Source organism: Artemia sp. Qi Xiang Cuo, chromosome 1 (assembly GCF_049724085.1).
Source record: "Artemia sp. Qi Xiang Cuo chromosome 1, ASM4972408v1, whole genome shotgun sequence".
Taxonomy (NCBI): domain Eukaryota; kingdom Metazoa; phylum Arthropoda; class Branchiopoda; order Anostraca; family Artemiidae; genus Artemia; species Artemia sp. Qi Xiang Cuo.
This window is the reverse complement of record NC_142794.1, coordinates 11,306,028-11,325,264: the sequence shown is the minus strand read 5'-3', so window position 1 is coordinate 11,325,264 and position 19,237 is coordinate 11,306,028. Positions and strand designations below refer to the sequence as shown.

The window sequence follows — 19,237 nt, the reverse complement described above, 5'->3', positions numbered from 1 at the left end:
GCATGTGGGAATTGACGTGTTTCTGGGGTCGGCTCTGGCTGTTTTTGCTCTTCTTTCTTCGCTTTCTTCAACTTCTTTTTTGCCATTTTAGTGAGTGATCTGAAGAAGCAGGGATAGATTTTGCCCTTTCTTTCGGCTCATGGACTATAATAATAAGATGTGTAATAAAACGCAACATTTTGTAGAAAAACTTTACGATAAGATAATACAAATAATAAACAAAAGACTGAAAATTGACACAAAGAAAAAAAGGAAAAAAAGATGCATATCAATACAAGACAAATAACAAATATTCAACTATTCCTCTAAAGGTAAAAATGTATAACAAGCAACTATGTGTCTAATAAGAGAGTCATGCTTACTCCTGCCATTTACCCGTGCCACAGCCATTTAAACATTTGCCTCTCAATTACTTGTACTATCTGTTTTTGGCTTTTCTCATTCTACAATTAGCCATGTCTTGATGCAGGCTACTGCAATATTCTTAATAACTTCAACTCAAAATAAACGGAACTTCAATTCAAAATCAACGGTCATGAACTTCACGATTCTGAAGATTTCTTTGGACAAAGCTGTTTTTGCAGGAATTTCATTCCTCTCCCCTTTCATCAGGTAATGACGTGAATGTAATAATACAGGTTACGCTTAAAATACGTCCGTAATGAGAGGAGATCTGTCATTTCCCTGCAGCCAAAAAGGTTACCGTTATGCATTTTTCTTTATCTTTGTATATACTATGTTGTAATTTCATTAATTTTGCCTTCTATTTGTTGTCAGTACACTTACTAAAAGTTTTAGAGTTCTCTTCCTCCCTTCGTATTGTTTATATATCTCTATGTTTTCTGTTACAGGTATGCCATTGTGCAATTCGACGGGAAGCCCATTCAGCAGCCCTACTGCTTGTCCACAACCTCTTTATGGAGGAGGATCTCATCCTGGTTTAGCACTTCATCATTGTGGACCTGGCTCTTTTGGTCCTCTTTTTATGGGTCAAACGCAGGGCCCGATTATGGATTCTGGAGGTCCTCTGCAAATGGGACTTGGTGAATCAATGCCCAGACCACATGGGTTGCTGAGGGATAGGTAGAGTATAAAATTTCAATTTCTGAGTTGAACTTGCCTGAAATTTTCGGTATATTCAATAGTCTTAAAGTATATAAAAGTATAGATGATTTATGATTGCAAGTGTTAGAGTATAGATGTATAGATATAATAAAAGATGTATAGATATAAAAGTATAGATGATTTATGATTGTAAGTGTTTTATTCACGCATTGGCATTAAAAGCATTTAATTTTATCATTTAATTCAAGTGCGAATAAATAATCCCTTCCATTCTAGGTTTTCCTGAAAAAAAGAAAGAAAAATTTTCTTCGAAAAATAGACAGTTCAAAACTAAAAACAAGCCAAATCGTTAACTCTACTTTAGCTCAAGCATAAAAAACTTAATTTTAAATTAGTTTTTAAAAATAAATATATAAATTAAAATACGGATATAAAAATCGTTTTTTTATAAAACAATTTCGGTAATATTTTCATCAGGATTAAAATTTAAAAAGGAATTTTTTCCTTTTTAGAGTATAAAATTGCAATTTCTGAGTTGAACTAGCCTGAAATTTTCGGTGTATTAAATAGCCTTAAAGTATCAAGGACAGTGAGAATGAGATTTTTGGATTGGTTATGTGAAAACTTACACCTACGTATATATCTTAAAAGAGTAAGACAATGAGGAATTCAATTTTTTATGGAAAACACACCTGTATCTTATGCAGTTTTTTGGCTGTAGTGAGGGCCGAATTAAAAAAAAAAGAAAAAATTTGAGAGAAAAAGCAACACAAAAGACTTGAACCATATAGTACCATACAAATTAGTAAGATTGGAGATGTGGTTGTCTTCGAGAAGCAACAGATCGTTTATGTTTGAATCTTACAAACAAAATGAGTTTTCAAATGCATCTTGACGTCAAATCAACCTACATTTGAATCAAGAGGCATCATGCCAACATATCTCTGGTCACACATGACAACACTGTTGCCAGACTAATATGATTTCCACAGAGCAACGGTCTTCAAATGATAAAATTTTCCACTTCCACTCGTGTCAAATTGTCTACTAGTCTTGTTTATTTATGTTTCAAATTCAAATTGGTACTACTGACGAAAATGTAAAACAGCTCAAAAAAGTTCACTATGTTGAAACAACCACAAGACAAATATTAGAAAGTCACAGTTTCTGGTGTGAATAGACCTAAGGTGCATCCTGGGGGGGGGGGCGGTTCTTCTATTTTGATGCCCTTGGTACTTCAGCATTCATATTTTGATAAATACTCTCAGGCTCAACAATCATGTTTCGAAAGTTTTTCCTTCCGTTTCTTTTTAACCTAAATATCAACAGTAAAAAATATTAAAACTGTTTCTCATTCTAGAAGTTATTCCACGAAAAAAAGCTATTACGCTAATCGATATCTTTATGATCTGAAATTGGTAATTGCTAAATATATCCCCCTTTTTAATAAACTCAATATAATACGCTTTTTCGAAATTGTTATGGTGAATGTTTCGCATTTGGTACTGGGAGTAAAACTCGGAGTTAGAACACAAAATAGTTTGCTTGATTCTCGGGTAAACCTCTTTGAAAATGATATGTGTTAATCTAATTAGAGTAGTCCGCATTTCAATTTTTTCGTTTTTTTAAACTGACTGCCTTTTTTTAGCAGTACAGGGATGTGTAGAGAATACTTTCTATTTAGGTAGTAAAATCAATATCCCCGACTATTTCCCTGAAACTTTTCAAAGAAAATTGAGTTCTTCAAAACCCCCTCGAAAACCAATGCTAACAAAACTTTTATGTTGTGACGGTTTTATGTTATTTTGTGTCAACATTTGTACTTTAACAGATGCTTATTTTTGGGGAAACTTCAGAGAACCCAATCTTTTTTAAAGGAGGTTCGAGAGACCCAAAATTCGAGGTGGAAGCAGCGTGTTTAGTGAAAAATAAATAAGGGTAATAGATCAAATGGATGAAGTTAAACCTTTTTACGCTTAAATTGGGTGAGGTGGACGCGTGATCTATGCTGACATGGTCTTTGTAGTTGCAGTTTAATGAACTTCCATGTTTTTGATTATTAAGGGAATACGTTCAAAATTTAGGATATGTGATTGAGCAATAAATTTAATTTCTTTTCTCGCCATTTAAATGTTTATATTTTTTGTTTTTAAATATTTATAAATAAATTGCATAAATGAAACTTATTAATAAGCATTTATGTTTTACAATCTGCCTGCTACCTTTTCTCTGTCTTCTATTTTTCTGCTTCGTTTACCTTCTCCATTCTACTGCCACTCATAATAATCCATTGCGGCAAATTGCTGCTCTTGGCTAACGCATCTTGTATACTCCTCCTTCATCCTACCTTTGTCAAAACTTCACCTTTTGATGCCACGTATGAAACCACCTTATTTTAAGTAATTTCTGATAGCCTCTTCCAGCTCTATTCGAGGATGTCCTGCTTAGTGTTTTCCTGCTTACAAAAAAAGTACAATTTTTGTCCCCTATCACGTGCAAAGCTTATTCCTGCCAAAATCGAGTATTCTTTATAGACCGCTGTGCTGCCTATGTGCATGCCTATAGCTGCCTATAGAATATGTGCTTATGTGCTTATAAGAATATGTGCTTTTATATATTTGCATGTTTCATTGCTGCTATGCTATTAGATTACCCGGAAGGGCATAATATCTATTGATTTACTTCGTTAGCTAACCTTGAATAGATTCACAGTAGGGCTTACAGACTCAGGCCATGTCGGGGCTAATAGTTAAAAACTATTTAGGTTGATAAGATACAACATCTTTTATTCAACGCCTCCTGCCCCCCTCCTAAGTCAAATCTGAGATCTACTATGCCCCCTAACCTCCAGTGAAAGTTTCAACCTGAACCTCCTAGACCCTCCTGAGACATTGCAGATACGCTATTTTAATAATTTGGCAACGCATGGTCAATTTGTCTATCTAAGTTTCATAAAGGTCATGATGTGGAAACGTTTAGGTGGATCAAAGACTATTCGTTCTCTAACTTGTTTTTTTTTTTTTGTGCTGTTTTTCGTCTTTTCAAATTTACCAGTCACAAGCTCGTATGTCTCTGATTAGTGTAGCTCAGTTTTAATAGGTTTGGGGTTGATACGCACAAATGCTTTTTATTAGTTCTGAAAAATTGCTCCCGGTGGATTGTATTCGTTCTTTTCTTTTATCTAAAGGGAGTTTCTTAAATTTGTCTCCCTTTTATCCAAAGGTAACAATCTAAAAATTACTTCCGGTGGATTGTATACGTTCTTTTCTTTTTTTCTAAAGGGAGTTTCTTAAATTTCTTCATTAGACATGCGAAAGAATGATGCAAAATTCTTTTTTATATTCTGAAGATTTTTTGGTTTTAATTGAACTCTGGTTACGACATTCAGTCTTTTCCCTGTTATCAAGTTTCTGTAACATATTCTGATTCTCAGATAGGTCTAAAAGACATAAAAAGGAGAACCGGTTACGCCTACAGTGGATTGAATTAGCCTCCTTAACCATGCTTTGATTTTGAAAGCTTACATTTTTTATTTAATTTTTGTATCTGTCAAAACATTCTTTCCTGAAACGTCTCTTCAGATTCTGAGAAGGTAGACTCTTCTTTGATCCAATGTCTTTCTGAACACTTAAATTAATCATTTCTGTACCTTGATATCTTTCTATAACGTTGACCGTTGCAGTACTGAGACTGAAAAATTTTTACGAATGTGTCGCCGACTGCTTACCGAGCAGTCACCAACTCTAAAGAATACCGTAAGCAAGGTACCATGTTGCTGATATCCGTCACTCGTGGTGCGAAGCATTTGTTGCATGAAGATATACATCATGACACAGAAGTACAACACATGGCGGATAAACAGTCACACCAGTTGGCAGGGATTGGGTAACCCCTCCGATGTTGACCCGCGGACTGCTGGTAGACAAAACTAAAGCTAAGGCATAACCTAATAGAGTATTTATTGGTCAAATTAAATATACTCTTAAATATAATTATACAAATTATATAAATTAATTTATAATTATACAAATTAAATATAATTTCCCCCAGGGGTGATCGTATCGACCCAGTGGGGTCCCTAGAATACCGCAAGAGGGCTCGTTAGAACTGAAATTAAAAGTTCTAGTATTCTTTCTAAGTGACCAAGAAAATTGGAGAGCAACTAGACCCCATGCCACGCACATTTTGTTCAAAGCCATTTTGTTCAAAATAGTCGAAAAATCTGATATCTATGTCTTTGAGGATGACTTAATCCCCCACAGTACCCGGGGGAAGGGCTTCAAGCTATGAACTTTGCCCTTTGTTTATATATAATATTGTCCTTAATTTGTTGTTTAATTTGGTGTTGTGTTGTTGTATTTAAATTTTTTACTTTCCTAGGCCCTCGATTCATGGACGTCGTCACTTCATTGGCCAGCCTGATTTGAGAATATATGAGCTAAATAAGCGACTTCAGCTTCGAACAGAGGTATATAATTTCGTGATTTATGTATTACTACTACTAATTTCTCATTGCAGCACCAAGCCACCTGAAACCAACACAACTGCGCACGCTTCCCCTCCATCCTAATCTATTCAAAGCCTCCCTCTTTACATCCTCGCAAGTAGTCCGTATTTCAATTAAATCTTGCTTTGGGACATCCTGCGATTCCATTCGGGGTGGCCTGTCTTTTGTTTTTGCCTTGATAGTTGGCCGACAATGACGATCTGGCATCATGGTCATCGTTGGCATCACAATGACAATGGCAATCTACTCATCCTTCATCCGCCGAATATGTCTTAGCCATATTGACATTTCTTGCCTTATAGCACTAGAACCGCATACAAGACCTACAGCATACAAGAAGGAACGTTCCTCTATATTTCCATGTGAAAAGTTCTAATATAACTGTTAAATTTTTCCCGACCCTAGCTGTACTTTTCTTTCATGTGTTATTAAAAGCTGCACGATTAGCTTTCAGTGAACATTGAGGGAGTATGCTCTTTCCTTTAACGTGGACGATCAATAAGAAAGGGGGATCTGTATTTTATAGATCGATGATGGTCTCTTGCCCCGAAACAAAGTCTAAAGTTTATTTGAAAGAGTATTGGAAGCTTATAAAAGTTGAAAAAGACGTGTTTGACACTAACTCGAATGTTTGTGTCAAAATAAGATATAGGTGACGCTATCTAGCCTATAGTGTGGCTCTTTGATTATAAACTCCTGCATCCTGTTGGTTTAAGCAGATTTTTTAGTGATGGTGATCAAGGGTCCGATAAAGTTAAATTGCAGTAACGTTTGAACACTTGTAATATTGCTAAAATAGAGATAAAATAGTGTCTCACACAGTCATTTTAGAAATTCTATTCAATGTTTCAAGAGACGTATATGGGTTGTCGTTATTTGAAATCCCCCCCCCCCCCCGCTTAAGGGAAAACTTTGTATACGAGTAATATTATCTGATTTTTTGTATAATTTACACAACTGGCTTTTATATACTAAAATAGTTTTTTTTTTTGCTCTTCTTTCTATTCTGTAAAACTTTTGATTTTGTTTTTGATAATTTCTTATACATGTGTGTTGGTTTTCTAGGAGAGTGACAGCCAATGGTGGGATGCCTTTGCAAGTGAATTTTTTGAAGACGATGCAACATTGACTTTGACATTCTGCCTAGAGGATGGGCCTAAAAGATATAGTAAGTGAAAAAGAACTTGTAATTTTAGAATCAAGATTCTTTGAAGTGCTAAAGTATTCTATCTGATGTGGTAAGATGTTATCAATTCTTAAACTGTCGTCCTTATCGCTACCCCATGGTAAGAAGGGAGCTGAAAAGGCCTGTCACCCAGGTAGATATCTTTCGGTAACATGACTTTAGCTAAAGATATATTTTTCGTGATAATTCAAATATGTACTATAGTCAAACAGTTCGTGGTAACGAACTGTAAGTAAGGAGCTACCCAGCTCAATAGTAACCGAAACCCTAAAAAAACGAAATTTTAATACCAAGAGATACATTAAAAAATCAGATTTTTATGCTGATTTCAAATATATAAGTTCGCCTGAAAAAATCTGCCTTATTTTCAAAAAAAGGGGAAACCCCCTAAAATCACATAATCGTAATGAAAAGATTCATCGTATCAAAGAACTTTACTGTAGAGGTTTCAAGCACCTATCTTCAAAAACGTGGAATTTTGTATTTTTTGCCAGCAAAAGATCACGGATGCGTGTTTATTTATTTATTTTTTCCCCCAGGGGTGATCGTATCGACCCAGTGGTCCCTAGAATACCGCAAGAAGGCAACTAGACCCCATCCCACGCACATTTTTTCCCAAAGTCACCCGATCAAAATTTTGAGATAGCCATTTTGTTCAAAATAGTCGAAAAATTTGATATCTATGTCTTTGAGGATGACTTAATCCCCCACAGTACCCGGGGGAAGGGCTTCAAGTTATGAACTTTGCCCATTGTTTATATATAATATTGGTTATTGGGAAGTATACAGACGTCTTCAAGGGTTTTTTTTTCTGTGGCGGGAGTCAGGAGGAGGGGTTACGTGGAAGGATCTTTCCATGGAGGAAAGTTTCATGGGGGATGGGAATTTTGTGTGAAGGGACGCTGGATTTCCCAGCATTATTTAAAAAACGATCAGAAAATAAATTAAAAAAAAAATTGCACCTGAAAGTAAGGAGCAACATTAAAACTTAAAACGAATAGAAATGATTACGTATATAACGGGTTCGTCCCGTCGGCAATACCTCGCTTTTTACGCTAAATTTTTTTTAGTACTTTCAAAGGAGCTATTTATTATAATTAAACGGCCTTTGTCATTCAGGGGTCATTCTTAAAGAATTGGAACAAAATTCGAACTTAAGCGTAAAGAACGAGGTATTGACTAGGGGGCAACCCCCCTCATACGTAATATTTTTTGTTCGTTCTAAGTTTTAATGTTGTTCCTTATTTTCAGGTGAAAAAACTTCTTTTTTTTTATTTAACAATTAACTTGCATCAATTTAAATATACGCTTTAGCTATTAACTTGCAATAATTTAGATATATACAATTAAATCGATGTAATACTAGTAACTTGAGTGACATACCATGATTTAAGCTAAAGGTACATACAATGTAATTGAAGTTCTGATTACTGTTTTCCTGGATAATGAAAAGCCCATCATCTACAATTCATCTTCAATTCCAATGATTCGACTAGCATTTTAAGCCATATTTTGAATTTTTTTTAGAGTTTACTCATATTTGCAAAACCCTATAAGTACTTAGGAAGGATATTAGGATCAGAAGTAATTTATTTAGGCCTCATTTGTTCTGTAATTATCATTTTAAAAGTTTAAATTTCGAAACTCAGAGTTGCAAACATGTCATTCCCCTTTGCAAGGGCGAGAGGTAAAAATGAAGATAAAAATAGATAAACTCATACTTAATTCGTTCGAATGATAAAGGGACGAGTTTTAAATGTTGAAAGGGGATTAATTGGAGGTCAAATTGGGGTAATAAGGGTTTCAGTATATGGAAAGGAAATATATCAGTGGACTGAGCGAAGAGGACTTTTCAATCTTGATTTTTGCTCTTAATTTTTATTTGATTTTTATTGAAAAGTATTCAATTGCGAGTCATTTAATGGGTTTTGAATTTCCATATCGCTGAGATGGCTAGTGGCTAAGACACCCCCTTGAACCCCCTTTCCTTGAAAATTAATTCCTTTTATCTTCACTTGTTATGAACTTTTTCCATTCAATTTTTGCTAAAAGATTATTGTAATTTTATGGCAATTATATACTTAAATGATTACAAACGACTTGGTTTTAAATGAAGCCTTCGGCTTATGCAGGCAAGAGGGTCAAGTATTTTATATATAAAATGCGCATATTCAAACAAGCAAGGAGGCTAATAGACTCCTATGCTGGAGTCTATGGAGGCTAATATATATATATATATATATATATATATATATATATATATATATATATATATATATATATATATATATATATATATATATATATATATATATATATATATATATATATATATATATATATATATATATATATATATATATATATATATATATATATATATATATATATATATATATATATATATATATATATATATATATATATATATATATATATATATATATATATATATATATATATATATATATATATATATATATATATATATATATATATATATATATATATATATATATATATATATATATATATATATATATATATATATATATATATATATATATATATATATATATATATATATATATATATATATATATATATATATATATAGTAGTAGTAGTAGTAGTGTGTGTGTGTGATATATATATATATATATATATATATATATATATATATATATATATATATATATATATATATATATATATATATATATATATATATATATATATATATATATATATGTCAAAAACGACAGCTGCGTACCCATTATTATGAGTTGGCAACATTTTTGTTACGTTTGCCCTTGTGGTTTTCAAATAGTTATATTAGCAGCCGTTAAGGAATAATTGACCCAGTGACTAAAATTGGGGAGATAGAAGCAAGACCTTGCTGCCGAAGTATGCAGTTTCTTGCTGACTCATCTCTAACTCGTCTTGTACTGCAATTGTAAGTTAGTGTAAATATTTTGTACTTGTTGATCAGTGTTTTTTTTTTTTTAACTCCCATTATTTGTCTCCATTTGTAAAGCGGGTAGAAAATAAATTATTATTATTATTATTATATATATATATATTTATATATATATATATATATATATATTTAATTAGTATGGTTATTGACTTATAGGGTCAACTAGTACAATTTACATCTATGTTTCATTTATGTGCTTAATTAATTGACTTGCATGCTTGATTACCACTATATTTTTTTTTTCATGCATATTGGCTTATTTCTCACAGTCTTGAAAATGTCCCAACTGTATGGCAGTATGGTGGATTAATACTATGGATTGAGAACTCGGCTAGAAGTTATTTAAAATATCGAATCAGGTTGATAGACCTATAATTTATTGTAAAATTCTTTTTTTCTTTTTTTAGCTATTGGGAGAACGTTGATTCCACGCTACTTCCGGAGTATATTTGACAGTGGCGTTGCAGACTTGTATTTCCATTTAAGACCTGCTAAGGAATCTCTTTATTCCACAACGTTAACTCTGGATTGTGACCAGTGTACGATGATTACCCAGCATGGAAAGCCGACGTTTGCCAAAGTAAGCCCTTTTTGTTAGATCGTGATCACACAACCTTGTGGCCACAATCCATATTGGCCCCACAACCTTGAAGCACGGTTTTGTTACCTGGAAAAACTTATAGTTTACCGTTTTTTACGCGTAGAAAATGATTTTAGCTTGCTTTTTTCTGCATTCGTTTTACGTTTGGGGTTTGTCTCCCTTTGTGATTATTTTTTACATTTTGCATTTTTACATTTTAGACTTGTTTTGTCTTTTTAACTTATGTTTGATTGTATCTTTCTTGACATAGATTAATCGAATCAAAAAAAGAATTAGATTAGGTGAGACAGAGATTCTTCCAATTCTTATAATGGTTAGACTCGTTTCCAGATATGTCCCGAATAAAGTATCGATAATAGATACAGTTTTATCCATAACGCTGTAGACTTTAGACTTTTACAGATAGGGAAGTGGGAGTAACCAAACTCTTTTTTGTTTTTTTTTATTTTTTTTTTTTTTTTTTTTGTTTTTTTTCATAATAAAAAATTTCAAAATATTAAATTTATATAAAATTGAGCATTCCAAAATATATCAGGTTATAAAAATAGAGGTATACTACATTTCAATTTTCATAAACCTTTTAGGTTCATCCGATATCTCAGGCTGCCCTTCCCCCTTAGGACACCCCTTCCATCGTGACCTTAAATTACACTTTTCAAATCCTTTTTCATCAACCTCTATTTCCCCGATATATAATTTACTTTTACCCCCCAGCCCCCAAAATAACAATATAAAAAAAAGTAAGAAAGAAATGAAAAACTCGACCTTTACAAAAAAAAAATACTAATAGGTAGAATGTCTCCGTCTCCCTTCACTTCATTTTCTTTACTTTTATTACTCATCTTACCTTTCTCTTTTGGCTGCTCAATTCTCTTTAAACTTTATCTTTATCCTACTTTTAATACTTCTCAATTCTCTTTAAAACTTTATCTGTATCCTACTTTTAATACTTATTTCTTTATCATTCTTTTATTTCTTTTTTAAATAACAACATTTCAATTTCTTTACAAAAACTTTTTCCATTTTTTTTTCTCTCTCTTTCTTTTCCCTTTCTTTTTCCTTTCTTTTTTTTCTTTCTTTTTTTTCTTTCTTTTTTTTTACTCTCTTCTATACACCTTCACTTTTTTCTTTTCTGTTTGCCTTTCCTTATATTTACTAGCCTATCCCACTGAACTCTTACATTTTTCATTACCTCTGTTGGGTTCGTATCTTTCATTTTCGCTTTCCAAACATAATAGCTGAAATGTGTGAAAATGCATGTCAAATCTTCGTGCTTTTTCGTTTGATTGGTTTCCATGCATAATTTTAATTCTACAATCTTTTCTGCGTTGACCAGTTCCTCATTTTCTTGTATTTCACTACTTAACAGTTGTTTCAATTCTTCTAATTCTGTTTTTATGCTTGTGCACTGAAGAATTAAATGTTCAAAACTCTTGTTCACCAAACTCTTGTTTGTAGTGACTGTTTCTTCGTTTTAAGATTTACATATTCAATTTAAGTTTTACTCGTTTTAAGATTTATTTATTTATTTATATTAGTATCTGGTGTGTTTTTGTTTGCTATAACTGTTTATTTAATTTCTGGTCGTTTTGAGTTTGAATAATAATAGGTTTTTATTTCTGCTGATCTTAAGTTTAAATGGCCTTTACTTTTCGTTGAAAAACTTCTTTTCCGGAAGTTTTTTTTTAATTTTACATATAAAAAAAAAGAAATTAGAAGCAGATTGTAAAGAAATCAATACTTTTGTGAGGGCATGGACACGAAGAAAAAAAGCTTTAAACGGGTAGCCTTTTATGAAATCAGAACTACTCTGTCTGAGTAACTTCATAAAAAAGTGTTTTTTATTCTATGGTGGATGTCAGAATTAAATCCTCAGAATCCAAAGAAGAAATGGTCTAGCCTGTCCGTGAATCAAAATCCTTGAAATGACTCTAAGTTCTGTCAAATAACTCCTTTTTTAGCTAAAAAAGCATGAAAATGAAGCAAATCTACCTTATAGCCTTGAAATGTTCAAGAGCAAGGAGTTTTTTTTTACTGACTATCGATCACCCCCAATTTAAATGCCCCTAGTATATTTTCCTCATAGATAAAATTTAAGAATAGTTTTATTATTATTTGTCCTGAGTAGGACCAAAGAGTGCATCAGACAGTTTTTCCCAGAATGACCAATCGTGCCCTCAGCAATCGTCTATTTCATTTTTACTGTCTTCATGTATTTGCAGAGGCGTTTTTGTTCTTTTTTTTCTAGATACACTTCAACCAGCGTGGTTGAACTTAATACAACAGCTTCTTAAGATCTTTGGAATAAAACTTCAACTTTAAACTTCGAACTTTAAACTTTAACTGTGGAATAAATGAAATGTGGCATATGAAAGGAAGGGAAAGCTGACCAATGTGTGATTGACCAATCACATTGAGGATAACTTAAGCTGCAAGAATGAGAGAAAAGCAAGAAAAAAAATGCATAAAATTCACAAAATAAATATTACCTGTTTATTCGATTCATATAGTATTTTTCATGTTAAACAATGTCAATATCAAAATATTTATTCCGATAATAAATGAGAATAAGAATTTTTGGGGTGTAGAATGATGTTTCTACACCTCAAACTACTAGTATTACATCGATTTAATTGCATATATCTAAATTATTGCATGTTAATAGCTAAAGAGTATATTTTGGATGATGGAGAAGGGCGGCGGGGGGGGGGGGTCTCCTAAATATTGTAGTGTCGCACTTAAAGGAAGGTCCAACAACTCATTCATTCAAAAACTAAATGCTCTAGAAGAAAACTCGAGGCTACTGATACCTATGGTAGTCTTTAATTTTAGAAGACAAAAAATCGTCTTTTGCTTGTTTATTTTTGTTGTTTAACGAATCAAAATTCTGTTTTTAAATATTTGGATTAGACTGATTACTTTAGCCGGAATATTGTAATAAAATTGCTGGAGCAGAAAGTGTGGTTAGTTGCTTGTTTGGCATTGCATCTAGAGTTAAGCTGGATTGTGTCCTATCCCCGTTTATGTGAATTATTTTGAATGACTTGGACTTAAATTATAGAGATGATTTTAGTGTCCTACATAGAGTGTTAGGAAAATGGATGAGTTTTTGGAGGTATTGATAGTTTCGGGTGCAAGAATAGGTTTGAACATTAATGTTAAGAAGACTACGGCACTTAGACTAGAAATTAATTAAGGTGAAGAGGTGATTTTGGGTAACGAGAAGACCAATCAATCGGACAGCTTCACCTACCTGAGTAGTATTATTAGTAAGATGGTTGATGAACTGAAGACGTAAAAACTAGAATGGTGAAAGCTTAAGCTGTTTCTTTCATAGTTGAAAAAGACTTGCAAGCATAGGAAGATAACTCTTCAAACCAAGATTAGAATATTTTAAAGTTACATTAATGACAATTCTCACGTTCGATTTCAAATCCCAGGTGTTTCGAAAGGTAGAGGAAGATCTATTAACTTTGTTCAAGAGCAGTTGTCGAAGGATAGTTTTAGGTCTTGACTTACCGTGCATCACACATACGGTAAGAAACATGGAGCAACTGTATGAAAAATATGGTTTAATCCCTCTTTCTAGGACTATAATGATATAACGTTTTAGGTGGCTGGGACATGTTTTACGGATGAAGGAAGAGAGGTTACCAAAGACTGTACTTTTTGGCCATCCACCTGGGGCCGAAGGAAACGTCAACGAAGGAAGAATGTCAAAGGAAGTCAGAACATCCAGGAAGGGAGTAAAGAGTGAAGCTTTGACTAGATTGGGGTGGAGCAGGAACCTGCACAGCTGAGTTGGCTTCATTCGAGTTAGTACTGCAGAGATTTGTTAGTAGTAGTAGCAGTAAGGCTCCGAGGTTGCAAAAGACTCAGAAGACTGTTTAATAGCATTAAAAAAAAAATTTCAAAAGTTTCCTGAAAAAAATTTTCAGGGGGCATATCTGTGGCCGTGGTATATTGATGAATTTTCTTTCTTCTTTTTTCAATCTCCTTTTCTTCAATTACGAGGTTTCATTCATGAAAAGTAAAGACATAAAAATTGTGTATGATTTTTTTTTTTTACTGAAAATTGCTCAAGAATAACCAATAGTGATAGTACAGTTGAACTATGACAACTGGTCAATGATGACAGAGGGAACAATAGAGTTGTAAGTGCAGTTTTCATAGATAGAAACGCTTACACTTTTTAAAGGCAGATTTTCGAGTCCTGGGGTCACCGATTATGTTGTTTGGAGCACGGTTTAAGCTCACCGTGAGCTTACACCGTTTGTTGTAAGCTCACGTTTGGAGCACCTGACTCTGTAAGCTCAGACAGAGTCGACCCAGCTCTAAATGGGTACTTGAATAAATCTGGGGGAGGTAAATAGGAAGAGTATACGAAAGCACAGGATGGCTGGCTGTCGAACCCCTATTGCACTTTTGGCGGAAGGGTCATGAAATGGAGATCAGTACCGTTGGTTTGAAGTAAAGAGTCTAGTGCCGTATCCCTATACTTTTTCTTTTGTGACTTTTAATTATGTAAAATATATTTTACATTTACACGATTTTTTAATACTATTTTACACCATTTTTATTTTACGCCATTTTTTTAGGTTTGCACCGAAGGACGTTTAATACTGGAATTCACCTTTGATGACCTGATGAGGATCAAAGCTTGGCATTTTTCCATAAGGATGCATAGGGAATTTGTTCCTCGAAGTGTGTTATCTATGCACTCTCAAGATCCTTCACTTTTGGATCAACTGACAAAGAATATTACTCGGCAAGGCATAACGTCAGCAACTTTAAACTACTTGCGGGTAATTCTTTATGTTTTGATTCAAGTTTCCACATTACCATGTGTAAAGCATAAAACCACATCGTTTAAATATAAAATGCACAGCATAAACCGAAAATTCGCCGCTCCACATGTTTTTAGAGTAAAAAAAAAACAAGAAGAAAAGTATGTGAAAAATGTTAGAGGATGAAGGAAATCGTACAGATGTCGACACTTCTGGAAATAGACCAGACATCTTCAAAGAAAATAATTATTTAACCCGGTGGATTGAATCAAAATGGATCTGGACGATCCCACAGATCGTCTTAGAATTTGTATCCTAGGGTAGCTAGAGAAATTAAAATTGATCTCTCTTTACAAAAACAGCTTCAAGTGATAATTCTTTTTTGCTTCATAGTTTTTCAAAACATACTTTTAAAATCCGGTTACTGGAGGCCCGGGTTCGCTCTTTAATAAGTTGTACTTAGTGCAACAACCATGGCACTTTGTGCGTTTTAATTTTTGTTGATGCCGTCAAGCTCTATCTCTTTCCGTTTGGCGCTTTGTCTCTTTTGTTACCGAATATAAGCACTTCTTTGGGTCTTATAATCCTTGCAATCTGGTAATAACGTTTAGTTCTGCTGATAAACCCCAAGCCACCCGTTTTTCAATATGCAACAACACTTGTGCGACAGGGAGTTTTTCTGTTTCTGTTTTTGTTTCAATGAAACAGCTTTTTTGTTTCATTGACATATTTTGTAATGTGAAAATTTTTGATTGGACCGATAACCTAACAGAAAAAAAACGACAGTTGTATGCCTGCAATATGTTGAGCTGCCTGTTCAAATCTCTTCAAATTGACGCCTGTTATATTGCTCATATACTGGATTTCGTATTAATCATAATAATTGTCGGTACAGTCAGAACGCTAGCTGTATTAAAAGATGTTTCATCATATTTAAAATTTGTTTGGAAATCAGTGAGGAATGGATATAAATTAAATAACAAGAAAAGCATTGTGTGGAATAATTATTATGAATAACTTCTATTCAAGGAGGGGGTTGTGGGGAGATTTCTATTGCGAGACAATTTCTTATATAAAATGGTCTGTATATGTATATTATGTTATTAACTTGACAAGTTAATATGACAAGTTATGACATTATTGACATTATGACATTGACTTGACAAGTTATGACATTATTAAATTATGACAAGTAATAGTGGTGTGCCTTATCTCCCTCGAACGCCCTAAAGGCTACAGCATTCACAATTATAGAAAATAAATATCTAAATAAACATTTCAGATGTGAATTGATAATTTTTTAAGATATTTGTTTGGTTTTCTGAAGCAGCATTTTTAATTAGCGATTGTTTTGAAGAATGGGCCAATTGCATAGTTTTTGGCCATCGTCCTTCAGGCTTTGGGGGGGGGAGCTTTCGATCATTCGTAGAGAAATGCTCGTCTCAAAGTGTTGATCCGTTGCTAGGGGGGGGGGGGAGGGCAGTGCCGATTTCCAAAGGTGATAGGGTATAGTTAACGACTTGGCTACGACGACTTCTTACTTTGCCATTGGGAGTTGTAACTCAAGTGGTGATTCGGAGTATATAACAAAGGTGGTGGTGATCGAACGCGTTCCAAATCTTTTCTGCCTTTATTTGTCACTTCTCGCAGGCGTAAATGGGTGTTACAATGGGTGTTCTCTGCCATCTGGGTGTTACAAAAGACTCAAGGTACTTGAATTTCTAGACATTTTCAATTGGTTTGCCGTTCAAGATGATTGATTATTTTAGTTAATTTTAGTCTTGGAGCTGCTTATGGTAAGCCCAATGTTCTTTGAGGCCTCGGAGACATCATCAAGCATGTCTTGCAAGCCGTTGGCGATGATTTCCAGCAAGGCAACGTTGTCCGCAAAATATAAGCCTGTCAAGGATTGAAGAAAACTGTCCAGTTATCCAAAGACGCCTCCACTGTGATCTCTCTGGACATTATCCAGTAGCCAATTTATCGCGTAGTTGAATAATGAGGGCGATATGTGACATTTCTGCTTGACCCAATGCTCAACGGAAAACTTGTGGGTGTCGTTACCTGGAAGTACCATCTTCTTTTTTGTAGACCTTCTCATGATCTTCTTTTTTTTATGAGAAAACATACAGCAAAGTCATGATTAATTTTATAAAGAAAGAAAACTATCAAAAATGGAGTTTATAAGGCCAAAGGAGATAACTGAAAAAAGACGCAAAACAAATGCGGAAAGTCAATGGAAAAAAAAATGACGAAAAAACCAAAAAATTAAAAGATAAAATAAAATTCAATAATTGCTGGTTCATGTTTTGAGTGAATGAAATTTTTTTCTTTTATTTCTCAGTTGTTCGCTAGTATCCGTCGATGACAGTTCTAATTTTTGGATTTTGTGCAAATCCGGTATTGGTGACTCGCTTTTTGGCTGTTAGTTATTTGGTTTTACTTCTTATAATTTTGGCTTTTATTGAATTTTATTTATCTTTTATTTTTTTTTTCAATAGGTTTTTTGTTTTTTTCACACTGACTTTCCGCGTTTGTTTTGTTGGTTTTTTCTTCGGCATTTTTCTTCTATATATTATTTTGTTAGCGCTGAAGAAGAGAGGCGGTTGTTCTCTTGAAATATTCGCTTTGTGTGTTTTTTTTTCAGTATTCTCGTTTGGCCCTAAAAAACCCCATTTTTGATCGTTTTCTTTCTTTCTGTTATGGCAGGCCAATGTGGTTTAAGAATTTATCATGACTAATTTCTTGGTAAAATGAGAAAGGAAAAGGATCCGTGCTATGTTTCAAAGGACACTATATTATTTACCCCTACTGACGAATACCCTGGGGAGGATAGATATAAAAGTATGGAGCTGTTTCGGTGTTGTGAGAGGGTTCAGTGTCTCAGCTCTGTCACAAGCTCCTTCCTCCGTTCCTATCCTAAAAGGGAAACCCTGCATGCTGTGCCTTGTAGTGGCGTCATTATAAAATTTTTACGGGTTTTCCTAACCAGAATCATGACTGTAAACGATGCTGCAAGCTGGCCTTGAATAATGCCCCGTCCCTTGATGGAATTATAGCCTAGTAAACGACATAACATAGGATGATTAATGTGATTAATGAATTTGTTTTACGGATTATTCTTCTTTGCTTTCTTTGTCTTGGGGGTCTTTTTTTGGAAAAAAACCTCCTAGCTAAGTTGTTTATTATAGGCTGCCTCCTCATGTGGTATAATGTTTTGTAGGCATGAATATTTAATGAGTTGGAGGTAATAGATTTGAGATGGGGTGTGTACAACCGAATCCTCGTGCAACTCAATCCCATATGGCTGAAACCCCGTGCAATTGAACCCCATATAATTGGAGCCCCGTACAACTGAACCCTCATTTAACTCCACCCCATTTAACTGACACTCGTTCAACTGAAGCCCCAAGCAACTAAACCCAATTTAACCGAACCCTTGTTGCCCTAAACCATCTTTCAACTGAACCCCCGTTTAACTCAAACCTCATGTAGTTTAATCCCCATTTAAATCAAGCCCTGTTTGACTCAACTCAACCCGAAGTCTAAGAATGTTTCATCTGGCGCTGATTAGAAACTAAAAATTTGCTCCTCGCCTCGTTCGCAGCATCTGACTAATCCCAGATTTCTTGCAAATTGGAAGAATCATCCAGGATTCGGCCTATTGCCAAAATCATGGCCTGGTAGTTTTTTTGTTTTTTTTTTCAAACTGCTAGTATTCGGTACCGTAGATCTTTTTTAAAATAGATTTAATTTTTTACGTTGAAATTTAGTTTCAAAGAAAAGATTGTTATTTAAATCTTCTCTTTCTTTTTTAATTAATGATTGATTATTTTGCGTTTTTTTCCCCCTTTTTTTAGTTGTGTGTCATTTTAAAACCAATGCAGGAACTTATGTCAAGACATAAAGATTATGGCTTAGGACCAAGAGATTGTCTGAAAACCACATTGTTTCAGAAGTGGCAACGCGTGGTGGCACCTCCCGGTAAGTTTTTAAATCCTTTTGTTGTATTTTGGCCGACGACTATTTATAGTCTTCATTTATACTTTATGTATAAATATTGGGAATTATTTCGTTAATTAGTGAATGATTTGATCAGCAAAAAACTCTTC

The 19,237-nt window shown here is 33.8% G+C and overlaps 1 protein-coding gene across 4 annotated transcripts in view; it reads left to right on the top strand.

The window, feature by feature from the left end:
* The window catches only part of LOC148956004 (LIM domain-binding protein 1-like), a 58,094-nt gene that overhangs the window by 12,766 nt on the left and 26,091 nt on the right, over window positions 1-19,237 (top strand). For all 4 annotated transcript variants that reach the window (XR_016142142.1, XR_016142141.1, XM_089093556.1 and 1 more), the window contains exons 3-8: window positions 852-1,083; window positions 5,446-5,533; window positions 6,638-6,740; window positions 10,145-10,317; window positions 14,937-15,143; window positions 18,986-19,109. Coding sequence is in view for 2 of the 4 variants with exons in the window: in XM_089093556.1 (XP_088949682.1) it covers window positions 852-1,083; window positions 5,446-5,533; window positions 6,638-6,740; window positions 10,145-10,317; window positions 14,937-15,143; window positions 18,986-19,109 (927 nt within the window). In the remaining 2 variants the exon portion in view is untranslated. The remainder of the gene's footprint in view (window positions 1-851; window positions 1,084-5,445; window positions 5,534-6,637; window positions 6,741-10,144; window positions 10,318-14,936; window positions 15,144-18,985; window positions 19,110-19,237) is intronic.